Raw genomic sequence first — 21468 nt, 5'->3', positions numbered from 1 at the left:
AAAAACGCTTTCATTTCTCCCCTTTTCTTAATTACCCTGGGTGCCAAGACTTGTGGTGGATAACCCGCGACCTTTTGTCAATTTTAGAAGTCAAATCATTCGAGATAATCTACAGATAACCACCTACAAAGTTTGAAGAGGAAGATCTTTTGGCAGTTTTCAATATTCTGTGAACTCTCTCCGACGACAGCAAAATCGTATTCTGGCTTGCGTCAGTCAAAATCCTTGAAGCGTTTTCATTGGCCAGCACTGAAATGGTTTCCAATCACGCCACCTCTCCGCAAGGCGCTGGCCAATCAAAAAGCGCCAAATGGGTAATTCCGTTAGTTTGAATAGCGGGTTTTCACAGAATATTGGAAATCGCAGAAAGGTATCCAAGAAAAGTCAGATGTCAAACATATTTTTTTTCAATTAACCCTGATCTGTCCATGGGTTTCGAAGTCCCGTGATTTTCAACCATAACATTTTCATGGCATAAAAAATCTAGTCTCTGCAGGGGCGGATCCAGGATTTCCAGTGGTTCTTGGTAGGTCACATGGATCTAACAATACTACAAGCTGTATTGGATTTGTCACGTCAGCAAGTAAAGCAGGTGGAGGCCTGTCCCTTAGACATTATTTTTTTTTCAAACGAAAAAGACTTTTCATTTTTTTACTCAAAAAGGGGATAGATATCCACCAAATCGACCCTCCTGTATCCGCCCCTGCTCTAAAATGACTGTAAGTAGTAAAATAGTAAGTGAATGTTGTTTAAATTTGTAGGTGTAAATTTATAAAGAAGTTTTAAACAGCTTAACTTTTTTTTACCATCGGAGTTCAACAGTTGCAGTTCGAGCCCAAAGAAAGACACTTTGTCATAGTTACTTACGTTTTTAAAAACCAGTAGTGCAAAAAGATCACAACCAATCTTTAAAAAGTAACTATATTATATGCATGTTCCATGGTACTTATTTAAAGCTCATCGCTTGAAATGATTTAGAAACAATCCCAATTTTAACCTCTTGGAAAACTTAAAAAAAATTAATCGGGTTCGCTTCAAATGGCCTCTGATTATTCGATTTTATTGATTGCATTGTTGTTGTTTCCTGGCTGTTTATATTTTGAGCATTCAAAACCTTGACCTGTTCCAAACCTTTGTATGTGGTATGTTTTTTTCCATCTTATTTAAAGAACTACCTTTATATTTGAAGATAATACATTTGAAAATATATTTGCACGAAAACTTAAAACAAAGCAAAATAACAATCCGCGATTGAAGGCTGACACTTTATTAATATTTTTTTATTAAAGGTATCGGAATTACTCGCTTGTATTAGCCGATGGAAATGGTTGCTTTTTGTGACTTAGCAACTAGGAGCGTAAAATGGCGGCGATTTTTCATTTGATTCTTAGCCAATCAGAACTCGCAAAAGTGTTATCCGCTGATTGGCGAGTACCGAAATGTTATATCTTGACCTTGAGCTTCTAATATGAAGAGCTCTTGAGAACTCAATATAAGATAGGAGTGCTAATTACGACTTATCGTAAATACGGTTGTTACTTTAATCCCGAATGTTGACATTTGCATGCTCGAGTTTACATTATGACGCTTTTGTCTTGGCGACACATGCTCTCTTGTGGGAATTTACTTTCACGACCGCGTGTGCATTTGAATAACGAACCTTCTGGAAAGTGTTTGCAAAACATTGTTATTATTACATTTCCCAGTGTGATGGATTTCTCGATACGTATTCACGGTGCCTTTTTATCATATTCCATTTCTTATACTTCTAGTGACGTATTTGTCATCGAGAAAATTGTAGCTTTCCGGTTTCCGATTGCAAATTATGTTATTTGCTTGTCTGCTTGTGATCATCAGTGGTAGAATTCGCATGACAAGTTGTCAAAGAACGTGTTTTTGTTTACCTTCTACTATTTTCAATTATCACCACTCACACCACTATTTCTATTCCACGATTATCTCGTCGGATAAGAGACTCCGTACTAGAATACAGACATTTTGAAACGGCGACTTTTTTTTCAATAGCTTATAATGAAATTAGCCGCACTAATTTAATTTTCTACTATTCTTATTATGGTATTGTAACGAAACTAGTAAAGTTATGCGCAGTGAATTACTCAAAATCGGTTTGTTTGGTTGTTTTCAATCCTTATGCATCATACAAATGTATGTCATCGAACCTGTGATCGGTCGGTGTATTCCTGCAATGATTCTGTATTATAATTTCACTACATAAGCTGGAAATATGTATATTTTTATTTTATTTTGTTTTGATCTACAGAAATTATATATATATATTTTTTAAACATGTCGTCTAGGGAAGTGTTTCCTATTTGACATGTACCTAAATCTGGTCATCGGATATCGTTTTACGTAACTAATTGTGTGATTTTTTGGGGCACTAATTTGAGCTGCCTTCGAGTCATTGCAGCACTTGAATGGTCACCGCGCGTGCGAATGACAGGTGCAACGTAAATAAAGGTTGTCATAACAACAAGCCTACCATTCGCCTGCATACTGAAGAAGACTTAAAGTGGCCGCTTTGAGGTTAACGCATGGACCAAAAACTTTTTGCCGATGCGTCTATTTAGAATACCAGCTTTCAACACACTATACCTATGACGCTTTTGAATAGCAGAAAAAAAGATGGGTGAGATCTATAATTACTGAAAATCAGAAATCTCCGGCACTAATTTGTTTACTTGGTACCTTTGTTGGCTTGAGCTGGTTTTTCCACATTTCGATGAAAAAAGAATTCCCAGAAAATGGATCCAAAAGCGTGGAAAACATGTCGTCATGCTGTCTAGAATATCTTCGGTTGGCAGAAATCATGTTGACTGAATATGAAGTCGAGCGCGAGCTTTAGAATCAGCTCGAGGCGGTCAAAAAGCTCTAGTTCAAGTCTCTCCACGGGTGGTTCTTGGTGTTCAAGCAAAGATGCATCCTCGATATCTCGCGACGAGAGTTCTCAATGCGTTCGGTCTGGCTATAAGCCTATACCGGAGCCATTGTTGTACCAGCCTCTTGAAGATTTCGACTCTCCCGCGAGCAATGTAAGTCACAGAGTTTTTAAGCTACGCCATCAATTCGTATAGTCCTTATTTTTTAGCCGTGATTAAGCTGTATATAAGGTTTACCATAGTATACCAACCAAAAGAAATTTTCATTACATTTAAATATATTTTGTTCATTTTATGGGAATGTTTATACATTTTGATTACCTAAAGACGCAAATAAGATATGATCTTACAAGAAGAACAGTTAATAAAAAAGAATAAAAGCAAATACCCCCTTCAAACAATTAAAAGCGTAAGAGAGAGTCCAAACGGGTTATTCATAAGGTAGTAGATAATTCTGATTTTTTTTGTGTGTGAAAAATCAAAAATTTCTATAGACATGACAAGGCAATGTTCTCTTGTATGGTCTCAATAAAAAAAAGCTTTTACAAGTCTATATTACATTTAACGTATAAGAGATATGATTTTCTTTGGATAGGTAATTATATTGTGTTCTTGCATAGATTGTGTATATTTTTAGGCGGTTTTATCTGCTATATACCACAGTCAATTAATCCCAGACATTTTTTGGTGAGTCCTGTTTGTTTTGACTAGAAAGGTATAAGATCCGTCTTGAAGCATCACCAAGCTTCGAAAGTGCCATCCGTTCTCTTCGCTTTTCTATTGAAGACTTGATTAGTGCAATGTGCACTAATTTTTCATTACGTTCTATTTTTGCTCTATTTCTTTGTGTTCCCTGTACCCTAAAGCTGAAATAGCTTTCTGAGCCTTAAGAATTGCCGTAAGAAATGAAACAAACCCTTTTGATGAAAGTACCGTGTCTTTTTAGGTTTTACCAAAAAGAACAATCGCTCGACTTTATTTCTGAAACGGCTAATGATAATAAAGATAACAATTAATCTTAAAACAATGTGATGACACACTTCAAATCGCTGGTGGGTTTTGTTATCAATAGAAGCTTCATTTTGTTCGCTTATAGCGTGTATTTGCTTATTGTACTAAGTGCGTTATGCACTTGGGCCATGAAATGCGCGGCTTTTGGTCTCATTTGTATCGTAAGTGACATTCTAAAAGTCTTCACCTTATGCAAATATCCTAGCCGGTGTAACCTTTAAATTATTCATGCAGAGGATTTACTGAGTGAAATTTGAAAGAAAAACCCTTTTTCTTTGGATATGTTTGGTAAATAAGATAACAAACTGAACAGTTAACATGATATTATTATATGCCTAATTCCTACTTGGCTAATTAAAAAATATATATTGGAAAATACACTTTAGCATTGTGTGAATTGATTCAAGTTCGGAGTTTTTTTAAGTAAGCACGAGACGTGTGACGTAGTGACTGTTTTCTCTAATCTTTTTTTTTTTTGTTATTGTTGGCACAAAAGCTACCCGGCATCCTTTTCTCGCCCACCTGATGAAAACTAGATATCCCGTATTTTGCGTCTTGAATGGCATGTTTGTTTTCAGCAGTTTGCCTTTTTTTCATTGATCTATATTTATTCTGTATTAAAAAAACTGAAACGAAAGAAAAGGTTGTAACCCTGTTTACATTTTGTAGCAGCTTATAAGGCATATATGATATTTCCCATTATAACTAATTATTTCCCAGTGATTTGCTTTTAATAAATATCTTTTTTTCTTGTCAAATCTGCTACGTCAATTGACTAGACACTTGTTATTATATATTATTTTCACTTGTTATCATATATTTTGTTTTCTTTATATTTCAAAGTTTTGCCCAATAGCCAGTGTGACACGCGTCCGTTTAGAAATTCATATAACTTAAATTAGTTTTTGTGGAATTTCGAAAAATGAAGTTTACCACGGATTAGGCTTGGCTTCTTTTCAGTTATCCGTGTTGTGTTGACATGGAAAATTGTGTTTCTGTTTTTTCTTGAAACATTGAAATGATGATTATGATGATGATTATTATTATTTATTTGTTTCTTGGATGTTCTTATTGTAAAGTATGTGGGATTGTCCACTTGCCTTAACCCCCCATTAACCCACCAAACATCTTAAGTATATTTACAGTAATCCTGCCTATAAGAGTGAGGACTCCAGCACAATATAGGCGTATAAAAGTACAAAGACAAGTAAAGGGAGATACAGAGTTTGATTAAGAGAACACCTATACACCTTTACAAAAATCAATGGATACACAAAATGAGTACAGTGGTATGTGCATGTACCTTCCCCGAAACCCTTGCAAATACGATAAGAAAAACTATGCAAAATTTACCTAACATTAGAAATTCTGTCATTATTACCCTTAATACTAAGGATTTACCTTAGAGCTGGAAGTTCCTCTGAAATTCTACCTACCAACAACAATAAAGACTATCAAAATCTGCATTCTATGAAATAATGCCAGGCTGGCCCCAATGCTGGCCCACCTTTAGGCAGTGCCTAAATGGATATATTGTTTTTGTATTATAGAAAAAGATACTTGTCTTGAATTTTACTTCTTTTCGCTAAAAATCTGTAAAAATGTTGCAAACTCTTTTCTTAAGTTCTTTAAGGCTTTTTCAGACAACATTTGAGATGTATATAAGTATGTATATAAGAGCCAGAGTAAAACTAACTTTTGTTATTGTTTCCATCCAATATTTAGACGATAGTTAGTGCGCAAAGAAACCTCGAATTGACCTTCTTAAAACAAAATTACATGCTTTTTTCACCAAATTCAATCTAAAATATCGCTATAGTTATCCAGCCGATGAAAATGGTTTTATTTTCACACTTAATTTGCGAGAAAATATTACAAAGAATTGTCGTTGTGTGCAAAGAAAACACGTCCATTGTTTTTTCGTGTGTTAAAAAAATATCATTTTCTTTCTCCTATAAAAGCCATGCATAGAAAAAATCATTGTAATACAATAATAACTTTTGTTATTGTTTTTGATGTTGATCTGCTTTTGCTGATGTTGACACTGATATCTTATTGTTTTCACTTCAAATTCTTTAATCCTATCAATTGGTTCCCTTCAGACACTCTCATGAAAATAACTAACTCAAATGTGTGCTCCCATGGCGTGAATGGCGAGGATTGGTGGATCTAATACCACCCTCTCTATATGTGGCGAAATATATTTGCATGTTCTTGCAGTCAAACCCAGTCGAGTATCTCTCTCACTAAACCAAATCTACGATTAGCTAAGGGCTTTATAGCAAAACTCAACCAATTTTTGCCGCCCTTTTGACCATTTATCCGTATTTTTCTTCTATGCGATAGTACGGAATGAATTGAATACTTAATCCACTAACAATTCATAATTTATTAAATACACTTTGTATGATTTCAAATGTACACTACCGCGTCTTGATGTTTGTATTTGCGATACTATCTTTGTCGGAATTCGCTGAATTTTCTTGGAACTGATGGGTGAAAGCCTTGTTCCGCGACTTTCTTTTGGAGTTCTACGTTTAAGTACAAGCTCGATTTTCCTTAAACAAGTCGTTATTTCGTTATGGAAGGTCGTCAACGCCAAAGTAAGTCATCCCACAATGTAAACCGATCCAGCTGATTTTATTTTAAAGTCATTTTACCTTCTCTTTTATTAATATTCTTTCTTTTGTTTTTTAAGACCTTAGTTATAATCAAACACTTTATTTTTCATTGTTCATCCTAGAGATACATTATTCTGATGTCTTTCCATTAAAAAAGCAGATACCATGTTTCTGTCTTTGTTTCAATTCGTTACTTTGTTTACTTAAATTTATTGGTGAAGTCGGTGTTTTAATTTTATTTTATGAAGCATAACCCAGTTTATTCATTTGGTTCACCCTTTGCTTGTATTTTCAAAATAGAATCTACTTCCCCTTATATTATCTTTATATATCATCGGCTATATACCCCTACGATAACCGTATTAAGTATCACAGCTTTTTTTTGTATCTAAATATGTCCGTCTAATTAACCCTTAACAAACTTCAAACTGAATATGCCTTATTGAACCCCTCTATACTACTTCTATATAGTGTGATGCTTATATTTTCCTCGGAGGCTGATCATCCATTAATTCTTCTATAAAAGAACCGCATGTTTTGGCTAACCCTCCATTGCAAATTCAACTCATAGCAAATTATTTTTGGCTTGTTTGGCGTTAATTACATGGGATTGTGTTGGGGGATTACCGCTATCGCACCTTTCCCGCCCAAGTCAATATAATCAAATTGTAATACAATTATTGTCTGGGCAAAGGGCTAAGTTTAGACATTAAAGAGCCCATGTTAGCCACACTTTTGTTATTGTTCTCAGCAATATTGACAGAAAATAATATGAAAAAACAACAACAACAAGATAAATTATTTTATAAAAATAAAATCTTATGCTTTATTCACCAAATTGAATCGAAAATATAGTACATCCGTCAACAAATCAGCCGATGCCGGGAATGGATGCTTTCTCACACTTGCTAGGATGACAAAATGGCGGCTGATAGAGGCTCGATAAAGCGTGCAACATATCTTGAAGTGACATAACACAAATATGACTCTTGTCTTATGGCGATGCAGTAATGTGAGAATCGAAGGAAAGGAATTTCTAATTGTGCGCTGTGTTGATGTGAAAATGAGGGGAGGGGGGGAGGGTGAGTTGAAGTGTCAATGCAGCTGGACTGTCTGAAAGCACAGCGTTTAGTGATTTGAAGATTATAAAACTGCAAGCTTAGTTCATTGTCAGATACAAATGTGATCATGTGAGGAGAAAAGGGAATTTAGGACTACCCATGCTGCATTGCGCACTTTCTGATAGCATAACGTTTTGTTCTTGGGGGCGATAGGATGTAATCCAATTATTACGTCTATCTTACTAGTTTCCTCTTTTTTCCAGACATTTGTGGTGGTCGCAAGTCGGTTTGGTAAGCAGTACGTCTATCGCTTCAGCAAGGAGAAGTCGCTCTGCTTGTTTGGCCCCTTACATCCATTTAGAAAAGCAGTCATTGTTTGTATAACAAATCAGTATCCTTGAAATACGTCATCTCATAACACGAATGATAGCGCGAGCGCGCGATACCACATTTTTTAGCACACATGGATAAATCCAACCTGAGCGTCGTCGTCGTCCTTCCGCCTTCGTGAATATTCACGTTACTAATAAGATAAAGCAACTAAGTCTTTAAATAGATTAGTGGGCTAGAAAGATGTGGAGTTTTGTTAGGGAGGGGTATATTCCCGCCTGTCACACTTTTTTCCAACCAAGCGAATGGAGGGATAGTTGGGGTACCGTGGTTGACATGCGGGTTCAAATCACACCAACACCATCATTAGATTCTTTCTTTGTGTGTGTATATTTCTTTTTCATCCTTGACACATCCTTTATGTATGTATAAAGATTGTTTATTACTTTGTTTTCGATGGCTTTGTCCCTTGATATTTGTTATTGTTTGGTGGTGATAATGCTTAGTATTGTTTGTTTCTTGCAGACTAGACGCCTTTGCAGGTTTTATCCAAAATTACCGTCACCACTAGGGACGGTAATTTCAGTTAATGGAGCCGGAGCCAGGCTCAAAGGTCACTCGTAAATTATATCGTACGAGTACACGTATCATGCTACGATAGCACCGCTATTACTCAATATGTTTCACGTGAGATACCTTACTATACACGTTCTTAATTCTTATTGGTCGCTATCTACCTATATAAAGCGCCACACCTAAAGTAAAGTCATTCGCTCTTTCGCTTCATAAGCTACGGGTACTGTAAAGAAACATTTGAATATGCCTAAACGTTCGCGTTTGTCTGGAGGAGATGAGTTTTCTCGCCTTTCTACCGAGGTGCTTGGTCTGCGACTACAAGCCCTCAACCTGCCCTCTGGTGGAACACGGCAGCAACAAATAGATCGCCTCCGGCAAGCCACTCGAGGCGGTGAGGAGGCTTCACCTTCAGCCCCGAGGGGCAAAAGGGGGCGCCAAGCGCCCACCAGTCATCCGACGGATCCGACCACCAGTCATCCGACGGATCCGACCGGTTTTTCTGAAGCCCAGCTGTCGGTAATACGGAAAACTGTGTCCGACGCTCTCGCAAGTTGGCGACCACCACAACAGGACACTCCATCACCACCAGTCGTCGCAAGCGAAGGCACTCCTGGCTCGGCGTCTCCCTTGGTTCTCGATCGCCCATTGGACGAGGCACTAGAGGGCAAGATTACTCGGGGTGAGTACATCGATCTTGCTCTCCTTCTCCCCGATAATCTTGCGCACGCCGGGCCCGAATTCCAACTTGGTTTCGCCGAGAACTCGGAGAGCGTCAGGCTCTTGCGCAATAAACGACAGAGCATAGACTCATTCTATAAATGGGTCATCGCATACACGCGGTATGCGCTTACGATCGTCACGGCATTTCCAAGACGGGCCCGGGAGATGATCCAATACCAAGCGATCATTTCATCCGCGGCGGCAAAATACCGGGGTTTTGCGTGGCTCACATATGATGAGAACTTTCGCCGCTATGCCGCTCAGGATCGCTCAATTCCCTGGGATCGTGTCAATCTTGAACTGTGGACGGTAACATTCGCCGGGTTGGCTAAACCGCACTGCGCTTCGTGTTCCAGCCCTTTCCATCGCTCCGAAGACTGCCCTTCTGGTCAACACCGCCTCGCCACACACCGCTCACCGCGCATTCATCGTAACAACGTGTGCTTCGACTTCAACCGAGTCACCGGCTGTTCCCGTCAAGCCTGCATCTACCCCCACGTTTGCCAAAAATGCGCCGACTCCCATCCCGCTCACCAGTGTCGCGCCGGAATCTCCGCATCCGCATGCCAGCGCCAAGGCAACAGAAGCCAAGCTCCGGGTCGCCCAGCTGCACAGTAAAAGAAAGGCAACGATAAGTACACCGATTAAAATAGATCTTCTAGAACAGGAACTATCGTACCATCCAGATCGTGAATTCGTGACTTCCCTACTTAATTCGTTACGTTTCGGTGCCCGCATCGGTTTTGATGGCACCCAAAAGTCTCGTGTTTCACCTAATCTTATTTCAGCTCGGGTGCACCCTGAGATAATTTCAAAAAACATAGAAAAAGAGGTCAACTTAGGTCGTATGGCAGGCCCGTTCTCCGCGCCCCCATTACCTAACTTTCAATGCCACCCAGTTGGGGTAGTGCCCAAAAAACATTCGGCCGACTGGCGCACTATTTATCATTTATCTTTCCCCGAGGGAGATAGCATTAACGATGGAATTCCTAAAGACCCTTACTCACTCCAGTACGTTAGAGTGGACGACGCTATTAGCATTCTCACCTCACTCGGCAAAGGTGCCTTTATGGCAAAAACCGACCTCAAATCGGCGTTTCGTCTAATTCCAATACACCCGAACGACTGGAATTTACTGGGGGTCCGTTGGGAGTCTCGTTATTATGTGGATTTATATTTGCCTTTTGGTTTACGCTCGGCGCCGTTTTTATTTAATCAACTCTCCGAAGCGCTAGAGTGGGTTCTTAAACATAATTACAACGTTCGTAATGTTATTCACATATTGGATGACTTTTTCGTAGCGGAGTCATCTAAACTAGGCTGTTTAGAGAGTTTCACAAGACTGCTTAAATTCTTTATCTCAGTGGGGGCCCCTGTTGTGGCTTCCAAAACAATCGGTCCTAGTACTACACTTGAATTTATGGGAATCGAGCTCGATACCCTACGTATGGAGGCGCGCTTACCTTCCGATAAATTAGAACGTCTTAAAGCATCCTTGCGGGATTTCAAGCGAAAGCGTTCCGCTCGCCTCATAGAGCTTCAATCCTTAATCGGCACTTTGCAATTCGCCTGCCGCGTTGTTGTTCCGGGTAGAACTTTCCTTCAGCGCATCATAGATCTCACGCGTCGGGTAAATCACCGATTTCATCACGTCAAATTGAGCCACGGTTTCTTTCAAGATTTAGCAATTTGGCAGCAGTTTACGGAGAACTGGAACGGCAAAGCTTTCTTCCTCGAAGAAGCAATCCGAACCAGCCCGGATATGGAACTCTATTCCGACGCTAGCGGTAGTATCGGTTTCGGCGGTTACTTCTCTGGGCGCTGGTTCCAAGGCCGATGGCCGCCTCACCTCGCCATATCCAAAAAGACAGGCATTAGTATCGAATGGCAAGAATTATTTCCTATAGTAGTAGCCTGCTCCCTATGGTGCTCCGAGTTCTCGGGCAAGCGAATTCAGTTCTGGTGTGACAATCAATCAGTCGTTCACATTGTCAACACAGGTCACTCAAAAGCGCCCAGGATTATGTCACTTATGCGTCACTTAGTAGGCATTTCCATGGCTCACAATTTTGTTGTGCGTTGTCGCTTCGTACCAGGTCATTTCAACGGCATTTCTGATGCACTTTCTCGGTTTCAGATGGCACGATTCAGAGAGCTCGCACCGGCCGCGGACCAGACCCCTTGTGTCATCCCGCCTTCGCTAATGACCCTCTAACGCGCGAGGTGAAACACTACGCTGATAAGGCCCTTGCTATCAACACCAAACGCACTTATCACGCAGGCGAGAAACAGTTCATTGACTTCTGCCTCATGAATAGGCTTTTTGACAGCCACGGAGACATTCTCCCAGCTAGTGAGAGTACTCTTATCTATTTTGTTACCTTTCTCGCGCGTAGAGTAAAGCACGGTACTATTCGCACATACTTGGCGGCCGTTCGCAACATGCACATCGAAAACGGATTTCAGGACCCTATACAGGGTCGCCTAATTTTAAACAAGGTTTTGCGGGGCATTTTACGGGTGCAGGGTCAGCACAAAACAGCTCGTCAACCCGTAACTCCACAGCTCTTAAAAGCCATTCGTCCGGTTTTGCTTAGCTGGCTAAGCGCACATGATTTCCATATGATTTGGGCGGCATTCACACTTGCCTTTTTTGGTTTTTTACGTTGTAGTGAGTTTACTTGCCCAGGCGTACGCAACTTTGACATAGTTTATAACTTATCTCCAGTCGACATAAATTTCCACCCTAACCCTTCAGCACCGCTTTACATGAAAGTCGTCATTAAGGCATCCAAAACCGACCCTTTCAGGCAAGGCACCGTTTTGACAATCGCACGCTCCGGTTGCGACCTATGCGCCGTGTCCGCGATGCAAGAGTTCGTTCGCATCTGTGGGTACACAACAGGACCACTTTTTCGGTTTCGTTCCGGTAAATACCTAACTCGGTCATTGGTCTCTAGCATTCTTAGAGACGCAGCACGCGCTTGCGGCCTTCCTCATAGCAGTTTAAAGGGGCACTCATTTAGAATTGGGGCGGCAAGCTGCGCTGCCGCTGCAGGCCTGCCCGACTGGCTTATCAAAGTGCTTGGTCGTTGGTCCTCTGATTGCTACCAGCTTTACGTACGTACACCACAAAACATTTTATTAACTGCTGCACCAAAAATGGCGATAGTCCAGCCTGTCACTCTGACTTAAGCATTGTTGTTATTGCGTTTGGGGGGATGCATTCTGCATCTTGTGGCGGTTAGTTCTGTCTGACGACTTCCCCAAGCGGGGTTTGTTTGCTATAAGGTGTGCTTGTGCGTTTGTGGACCAGCCAATACTCTCGTCCGATCCTTCACGCGGAGTGTAGGGGAGATGAGTGAGGCCTAAAGGTCATATGCTTACACTACAGTTGCTACGTCACGCGCTAGTCGTCACGTCACGCTAACTCGCTTTCGATCGGTCTGTCTCCCCCCCATATTCTGCCATAGTCGTGCCTAGTGTATTCATTGCGTTGCAAAGCGGGCATTTCCTTTTCACGCGTAAAGCGACATTAATCCAAAATTACCGTCACCACTAGGGACGGTAATTTCAGTTAATGGAGCCGGAGCCAGGCTCAAAGGTCACTCGTAAATTATATCGTACGAGTACACGTATCATGCTACGATAGCACCGCTATTACTCAATATGTTTCACGTGAGATACCTTACTATACACGTTCTTAATTCTTATTGGTCGCTATCTACCTATATAAAGCGCCACACCTAAAGTAAAGTCATTCGCTCTTTCGCTTCATAAGCTACGGGTACTGTAAAGAAACATTTGCCCACCCTCCCTCCCTTTTGCTGACAGGTTTCTTTGTGTGTACAGGCAGTGTTAGCTTGGCGATCAACTGTAAACAAGTATTAACTTAATCATTGCTTTATTATTGAAATAAACCGGGGAGTATCTCCGAGAGTCTGCGGTTAGTTCTGTCTGACGACTTCCCCAAGCGGGGTTTGTTTGCTATAAGGTGTGCTTGTGCGTTTGTGGACCAGCCAATACTCTCGTCCGATCCTTCACGCGGAGTGTAGGGGAGATGAGTGAGGCCTAAAGGTCATATGCTTACACTACAGTTGCTACGTCACGCGCTAGTCGTCACGTCACGCTAACTCGCTTTCGATCGGTCTGTCTCCCCCCCATATTCTGCCATAGTCGTGCCTAGTGTATTCATTGCGTTGCAAAGCGGGCATTTCCTTTTCACGCGTAAAGCGACATTAAATGTGGATATGACGCTTTTCTCTTTTCGTGCGCTGTTAATTTTGTCACACTTGTGTTTTCTGTGTACTAACTTCCATTTCACGCAAATCATTCAAGCGCAAAATTCATGAAATATACTGGTAGTGTTATTGGGGGGAGGGGGGTTTGTGTAGACAATACTCTTTCATCATGTTCTGAGACCCAGAGTCTTTGCGGCCTCTTATCGCGGCCGTAAAAATACCGCTGGATCTTCGTCCATGCTTTTTGGGCTTACGAGGGCATTATTGTGTTTCGTTATCAATTTCTTAACTGTATATCAGATTTTTTGAATTTTTTATACTACTAACCATCATAGTGAATTGTATATTTCTGGCGATCAAGAACGCACCAGAGGAACCAGAGTAAGTTGCAGTCGTGTGGTCTTGATTGGTCAAGAATTACCTGATTGACAGGTGGATAAGAAAGGTTTTCACTTTTCTAAAAATGAATTTAGTGGATTTTTAACATTATCGTGGTTAATTAGTCTATAATCCTTGTGTTCATGAAATATTCATTTTGGTAGCGAACTTAATCCGCTTAGAATCACAGTGAAATTTTAGAAATCAACCACACAATAGAAATGGTCTATTATGAAAAAGTATAGGTAAGGTCATTTTTTAAAATAAACTAAATATTGATCAACAATGTTGTCGCACAGGTCGAATCGACATTCATTGAGTTGATCATCTGTGAAGGCCCCGCATTGTTCTGGAGGATTTTTTTTTTTGCAATTTCCTATTAACAGATTATTTTTATCTCTTTTTCAGGTATGTTTTTGCAGCCATTTACACAATAGAAATGTTTTTAAAAATTATCGCTAAAGGATTTCTATTCCACGAATATGCATATTTAAGAGATCCGTGGAATTGGCTCGACTTCGTCGTAGTTTTTCTAGGGTGAGTACCTCTTTTTTCACATTTTGATACTTCATTACCAATAATTACGAAAATAAATATTGCACGAAACTTTCTACATTTACTGGATATCACGTTCAGTCTCATTAGCGCTCTTTATCGTTGTACCAGGGTTGAGGTTTTCTCAGGGTTGAGGTTTCCCCATACCCAGCATGCACCTCGGTCGAGGATATGCGACATACCCAGCATGCCATACGGTTGATGTTTCCCTATATTTAGCATGCACCTCGGTGACAGGCCAAGCATGCACTAGGGCTGAGATTCCCTCCATACCCATCATGCACCTTGGCCAAGCATGGCATGCTGGAAGCACGGGTGGCCAAGTGTGTTAGCGCGTCGGCCTCTCACCGCTGTGGCCAAGGTTCGAATCCTGGCTCAGCTGGGGATTTTTCCGGGTTCCTGCCTTGGTTTGAATTTGTGTCACAAGTGAGTTGAAGTTATTCTCCCGTGTTTCCAGTCTTCTCGGATAAGGACACCAAACCAGAGGTCCCGTCTCTTCAAGCTGCACTACATTAACCTGAACCGAAGGGACGTAAAAGAACCACTGGGGACGCAATAAACCCTCTGGCAGTGACCACCCCCATTGACAGTGCTTACTAACCGAGGGCCATATGTTAGAAAACTGTATATTCGGTTAAATATGCAACCCTCGATAAACAAAGATTACAAAGATTACAAGGATATGCGACTTACCCAGCATGCACTAGGGTCAAGGTTCCCCCATACCCAGCATGCTCCTCGGTCGAAGGCATGCGACAACACTAAGCTTGTACTTGAGTTGACTGGATGAATTCTGGGATGAGAAATTTGCACTTGCTGAAGATGTGCTGTTATATAGACGGTCTTAAAAAACGTATAGTTTTTTCGTAACATATTTAATTACTTGTTTTATTTACCTTGTTTTATTTTCAGTTATGTTACTCTTATACCCAATGTCGCAAACTTGTCTGGAATTAGAACATTTCGAGTTTTACGAGCGTTACGGACCATATCAGCCGTAGAAGGTAAGAATGAATATATCAGATACATTACCAAAAGCAGCATTATTATTATTAATAATTTATAATCACCAACTTGTCATCACTAACAACAGACTCGTAACAGCTCTTAGCCAGATGAATCATCATACCTAAGAGGTCATTATTACAACCGCCGTATTTACTTTATCATCATCATCACCATCATTATCACCATCACCGTCATAACCATTATCATAATCATCATTTTCATTATTTACATCACAACTACATTTTCGTTGTCTTCATCAGAATCATAATTCAATTTTTTTCTTCATCACCATAAACATTATTGTCTTTATGGAATCATAATCATCATCATCAACTTTAAACCCACTGAATTGTCATCATCATCATCGCTATTATGCCCACCAAATCATCACCATCATCATTATTATTATGGCTAAATCATCATCTATTATATGGTTACTCGTAAACAGCATGATAGTATCTGTAGTGTGTACAACCGTTCAGACAAATAAAAACCTTTACAAAGTACATCATTTGTTTTGATTGAATAAACGTTTAATTTCGTGTAATATGGATGTCATAAACAGCGTATTCCAAAGTTTGCTCAGGTTTTATAACGATCGTGAACTCGTTCGAACTCATTTCCTTAGTCTATGAAGATGTTGTCACAAGTCTTTTGATTCTTTAAAACGTTTAATGTGGTATAACAAAACAAAAAGTTGCTAACAGTGTCTCTTGTATATTTTTGTCCAGGTTTGAAGACGATGGTGAACGCATTACTTAAGTCTATGAAGATGTTGTCAGACGTCCTCATCCTGACGACATTCTTCTTGTGTATATTCGCGCTTGTTGGCATGCAGCTCTTCGTGGGCGCACTTAGAAATAAATGCGTCTTAAAGTTACCACAGAATCTTACAACTGAATTTTCATCATACATATCCAACTCAAGTGAGTCTTGTTTTTACAAAATTAATTACTAATTATAGCGGAACTGGACATTTTTAGATACTTTTTTATTTAATTCAGTAGTCTACAATAAACTAAAAATTAAGCGAGTGCCGCCTAATAAAACAAACGTTCTGGACTAAGAACATTCTGGTAGAAAAAAAGAAACAAAAAATAGAGAAAAAAGATAACCATTTTTATTTTAGTACGTAAATCCGAGATGTTTGCATTTTTCTTCTGTCTTCCATCCTCCTAATCCATAATTTCACATTAATACCAAGGCATCGCACCTAATAAACCGCTTTTGCGCACAGATTCCAAGGGATCCCCATCATATTGGAAACGGCAAAGCGTAGTGATGCATATTCTTGTGCTAATTAAATATCAAACGTGTATAAAACAGACGTCTTTTGAGAGAATTTGTAATGAAGTAAAATGTGTGCATTTCATTGATCGTTTTATCTTCTCTTTATCTCAGCGTACTGGTATATTGATCGATCCTCCTCTACACCTTTAGTCTGCGGAAACTACTCCACTGCGTCGTAAGTTATCATCATCATTATCATCACAACTTCCATCACCACCGTTACCATCAACACCACCATCACCACTACCATCACCACCACCATCACTATCAACAACATCACTACCAATATAACCACCACCATCACCATCACCACCACCATCACCACCACCATCACCATAACCATCACCCACCATCACTATCACCATCAACAACATCACTACCAATATAACCACCACCATCACCACCACCATCACCATCACCACTACCATCACCACCACCATCACTATCACCATCAACAACATCACTACCAATATAACCACCACCATCACCATCACCACCACCATCACCATAACCATCAACATCACCGTCGCCACCACAACAATCAGCACCGCCATTATATGGCATCTTTATTAGCCTTCCATGTTTCCTGCTAAATATCAATTGCTTTCGCCAACCAGACAGAACTTTATTTTATTTTTTTTTTTGCAGTCAATGTCCTTCTAACTACACGTGTATGCCAGGTGTGGGTGAAAACCCCAACTATGGTTTCACGAGCTTTGATAACTTTGGATGGGCACTTATAACTGCTTTCCAATTGGTCACTATGGACTTCTGGGAAAACGTCTACAACTACGTGAGTGTAAAAATGTAAAATAAAACCTTGTACACATAAAGCCTGATACACACTGGCGACGTAACAACATAATGACACAAATCCTAGTATACACTGGCGACGTAATAACATAATGACTCAAATCCTAGTATACACTGCCGACGTATAAACATAATGACACAAATCCTAGTATACACTGGCGACGTAATAACATAATGACACAAATCCTAGTATACACTGGCGAAGTAATAACATAATGACACAAATCCTAGTATACACTGGCGACGTAATAACGTAAAGCCTGGTACACACTAGTGGAGTAATAACATAATGACACAAATCCTAAGTATACACTGGCGACGTAATACTATAAAGCCTGGTACACACTGGCAAAGTAATAACATAATGACACAAATCCTAGTATACACTGGCGACGTAACAACACAAAGCCTGGTACACACTAGTGAAGTAATAACATAATGACACAAATCCTAGTATACACTGGCGACGTAATAACATAATGACACAAATCCTAGTATACACTGGGGACGTAATAACGTAAAGCCTGGTACACACTAGTAAAGTAATAACATAATGACACAGATCCTAGTATTCACTGGCGACGTAATACTATAAAGCCTGGTACACACTGGCAAAATAATAACATAATGACACAAATCCTAGTATTCACTGGCGACGTAATACTATAAAGCCTGGTACACACTGGCAAAATAATAACATAATGACACAAATCCTAGTATACACTGGCGACGTAACAACGTAAAGCCTAGACCACACTGTCGACGTAATAATATACCATAAAGCCTTGTATAGACTGGCGACGTAACAACATAAAAGCCTGGTACACAATGGCGACGCAAGGACATAAAGTCTAATACACACTGGCGACGTAAACACATAAAGCCTGGTACACAATGGCGACGCGAGGACAAAGTCTAATACACACTGGCGATGTAAACACATAAAGCCTGGTACACAATGGCGACGCAAGGCCAAAGTCTAATACACACTGGCGATGTAAACACATAAAGCCTGGTACACAATGGCGACGCAAGGCCAAAGTCTAATACACACTGGCGATGTAAACACATTAAGCCTTTTACCCATTGCCGATGTAACAACATAAAACCTGGAACAAACTGGCGACGCTAAAACATAATGACGTAAAGCTTGGTGCACACTGGCGACGCTAAAACATAATGACATAAAGCCTGGTACGACGTTACACATAATGTCATAAAGCCTTGTATACACTTGCGGCGTAACGTCATGACTCGCGATATTTGTTTGCAACAAGTGCAGTATGTATGATAAGTGTGTTGTTCCTATAGGTTCTCTCGGCGCTTGGTTCTTGGTATGTCATCTATTTTGCCACTGTCATCTTCTTCGGTTCGTTCTACCTCCTAAATCTAGTGCTTGCTGTAGTAGCGGTATCCTACCAACAGGAGGTCGTCTCTTTACAGGACAGGGTGGGTAGCGTCAATTAATCGTCATATCAGTATCGTCATTTTTCATTATCATCATCATCGCCACCACCATCATCAATATGATTGAAATAATTATATTTCGGATGCCCTTTTCACCCCTTCTTTTAGACATCAAGCCCCGGTTATGATAATCATCATTGTCATCATCACCATCACAACCACACCATATATGTTGCTGTGTTTTTCCTGTTATCATCTAATCTTCTTCGTCTTTCTATTTGACAGGAGCAATTATACAATGACCTTAAGGGCATTGCCTCTTCTTACTCCTTCCATGGGCGTGCAGTTCCTAGGCTTCTACTAAATGGCAAAACAAAGACAATCTCTCTCGCTAGCAAGTGTAAGCTCTCGTTTTGTATGCCTTGCTTCGCTATGCCTCCGTCCAAAACGGAAACGAGCCACGCAAGTGACGTAGAAAGCAGTCACGCTGCTCTTCCGTCACACAACGAACCAGGCTCCACAATAATAGAACTTAATCATTTAGAAAATAACAACGAATCGAGGACTACCAGGACAGAGAGTCTTCAATCGCCATCTTTGATTTCTCCCGCAAAAGATAATAATGTACAAATAGGGTTTTTATCAAGTGGTTCGAACTCCAATGGCGACGTCTCGCCGCAATCGCCAACACCAAGCGGTGAAGGGGAAACAAGTTTTGTGACATTGCGTCCAGTTGAGATGAGACCGTCTTTTATACGCAAGCTTAGTGCTATTAGTGAACAATCCACACAAGAAGCGAAAAACAGAAGAACTGAGGAAGGGAGAGTGAATGGGTCGAGATCCTCCTCACCCTACTCTAGAGGGAGGGTATTGTCACGGCGGAAATCGAGCAAGGGAAGATCCAAGCACTGGGCGCGTGTACAAGACCGCGTTAACAAGATGATTATGGACCCTTTGTTTGATACTTTTATTACGGGATGCATTGTGCTGAATACTATGTTTCTTACGGTGGAGTACCACAATATGAATAGTGCTCTAAGGCTTGCACTGGAGATAGGAAATAAGGTACGTAGGGAGAGGGTTGTTAATAGGGCCATGTTTTTTTTTTTTTTTTTTTTTTTTGGGGGGGGGGGGGGTGGGGTTGTTCAACGGTGGAGTACCATAATATGAACAGTGCTCTAAGGCTTGCACTGGAGATAGGGAATAAGGTACGTAGGGAGAGGGTTGTTAATAGGGCCATGGTGGGGGGGGGGGGGGGGGGGGGGGGAGAGTTGTTGAACGATGGAGGACCACAATATGAACAGTGCTCTAAGGCTTGCACTGGAGATAGGGAATAAGGTACGTAGGGAGAGGGTTGTTAATAGGGCCATGGTGGGGGGGGGGGAGTTGTTGAACGATGGAGGACCACAATATGAACAGTGCTCTAAGGCTTGCACTGGAGATAGGAAATAAGGTACGTAGGGGTGGCGTGTTAACAGGGTCATGATTTGGGGGGGCGGGGGGTGGAGTTGTTCAACGGTGGAGTACCACAATATGAACAGTGATCTATGGCTTGCATACTGGAGATAACAAATAAGGGTATTCAAGGGAGGGGGATTGGGTGAGTTTGCTTGTCAGTGGGGCCGTTAAAAGTAATGGTTGGCGGTGGTGGTTGGCGTGTGGGGTTATTGTGCGGTAGAGTACCACAATATGAACAGTGATCTTCGGCTTCGTTTTTTCCTGTTATCATCTTATCTTCTTCGTCTTTCTATTTGACAGGAGCAATTATACAATGACCTTAAGGGCATTGTATTGCATTAAGGGCAGTGATCTTCGGCTTGCTCTGGAGATAGGAAACGAGATATGTAGGGCAGGGGGTGGGGTTGTCAGTAGGAAGGGGGGGAAGGAGGGTGGACTTGTTGTACGGTGAAGTACCACAAGATGAACCGTAACCTTTGGCTTGCACTGGAGATATGAAGAAAGGTTTGAAGATGGAGGTTGAAGCCGACGGTAGGGCCATGAGTGAGGGGTGGGTTGAATACCATAATATGGATATTTGTCTTCGTCTTGCTTTAGAGAAAAAGCAAGGGAACAGACAAGAGAAAAGGGCCGATATTGCCTAGGTTCATGGAAGTGGCATAGCCAAGATGTAGATATGAGAAAGAGTCGGTTGTTCCTACAAGGGAGTGGTTTATGATGTATCCAATTGAAAAAAATCAGACTAGTAAAGACCATCAGGACCCAAACTACACCACAGAATTCAAGTAATGCAACTCTTTTATTTGTCCAGGTATTCACCACAATCTTCTTGCTGGAAATGGTGTTCAAGTTGATGGCGTTCGGTTGCCGGGGCTACATCAAAAGTCGGTGGAATATCTTCGATGGGTTTATTGTGACTATCAGCATAGTAGACCTGATTGCCGAGGCGGCTACCCACGGCTATGATTCGGGTCTTAGCGTCCTTAGAACATTCAGACTGGTGAGAAAGAAACCCTTAATTATTCCTTTTTAGGGGCGGACCATTTGGTATGTCACGTGTCGGGAAAGTATCGGATTTTTTTTTCGTTGGTTGGGTTTT

General features: G+C 40.8%; 3 protein-coding genes across 11 annotated transcripts in view; all 3 read left to right on the top strand.

Moving 5' to 3' along the window:
• Positions 1-21468, top strand: part of LOC116601368 (sodium channel protein 1 brain-like) — a 76802-nt gene that overhangs the window by 37253 nt on the left and 18081 nt on the right. For 6 of the 8 annotated variants that reach the window (XM_048727330.1, XM_048727327.1, XM_048727328.1 and 3 more), the window contains 10 exons: positions 7857-7984; positions 13761-13841; positions 14247-14375; positions 15306-15397; positions 16133-16327; positions 16803-16866; positions 17340-17484; positions 18816-18953; positions 19197-19976; positions 21181-21369. In XM_048727330.1, the coding sequence (XP_048583287.1) occupies positions 7857-7984; positions 13761-13841; positions 14247-14375; positions 15306-15397; positions 16133-16327; positions 16803-16866; positions 17340-17484; positions 18816-18953; positions 19197-19976; positions 21181-21369 (1941 nt within the window). Of the gene's footprint in view, positions 1-2396; positions 3054-7856; positions 7985-13760; positions 13842-14246; positions 14376-15305; positions 15398-16132; positions 16328-16802; positions 16867-17339; positions 17485-18815; positions 18954-19196; positions 19977-21180; positions 21370-21468 lie in introns of those variants that run through there. The other 2 variants (XM_048727332.1, XM_048727333.1) reach the window with 2 other exon arrangements.
• On the top strand, positions 8476-9883 carry LOC116612504. 2 transcript variants are annotated; one of them, XM_048727337.1, is made up of 2 exons: positions 8476-8787; positions 8851-9883. In XM_048727337.1, the coding sequence occupies exons 1-2, from the start codon at positions 8743-8745 to the stop codon at positions 9835-9837; spliced, it is 1032 nt and encodes a 343-aa protein (XP_048583294.1). In that variant the 5' UTR covers positions 8476-8742; the 3' UTR covers positions 9838-9883. The 2 variants fall into 2 exon arrangements, with proteins under 2 accessions (XP_048583294.1, XP_048583293.1); XM_048727336.1 differs by having other exon boundaries at positions 8476-9883.
• Positions 9902-13394, top strand: LOC5498970. Its single transcript, XM_032367201.2, has 2 exons — positions 9902-11219; positions 11357-13394. The coding sequence occupies exons 1-2, from the start codon at positions 10067-10069 to the stop codon at positions 12412-12414; spliced, it is 2211 nt and encodes a 736-aa protein (XP_032223092.2). The 5' UTR covers positions 9902-10066; the 3' UTR covers positions 12415-13394.

Source organism: Nematostella vectensis, chromosome 5 (genome assembly GCF_932526225.1).
Source record: "Nematostella vectensis chromosome 5, jaNemVect1.1, whole genome shotgun sequence".
NCBI classification, from domain to species: Eukaryota; Metazoa; Cnidaria; class Anthozoa; order Actiniaria; family Edwardsiidae; genus Nematostella; species Nematostella vectensis.
This window is presented reverse-complemented; position numbering and strand designations above follow the sequence as displayed.

What these genes read in the sequence shown, in the direction of transcription:
- LOC5498970 (XM_032367201.2), top strand. Translation starts at nt 10,067, where the DNA reads ATGGCAGGCCCGTTCTCCGCGCCCCCATTACCTAACTTTCAATGCCAC. An exon ending in CGTTCACATTGTCAACACAG is followed by an intron (nt 11,220 to 11,356) that starts GTCACTCAAAAG and finishes TCTCGGTTTCAG; the next exon opens with ATGGCACGATTCAGAGAGCT.
- LOC116612504 (XM_048727336.1), top strand. Translation starts at nt 8,743, where the DNA reads ATGCCTAAACGTTCGCGTTTGTCTGGAGGAGATGAGTTTTCTCGCCTT.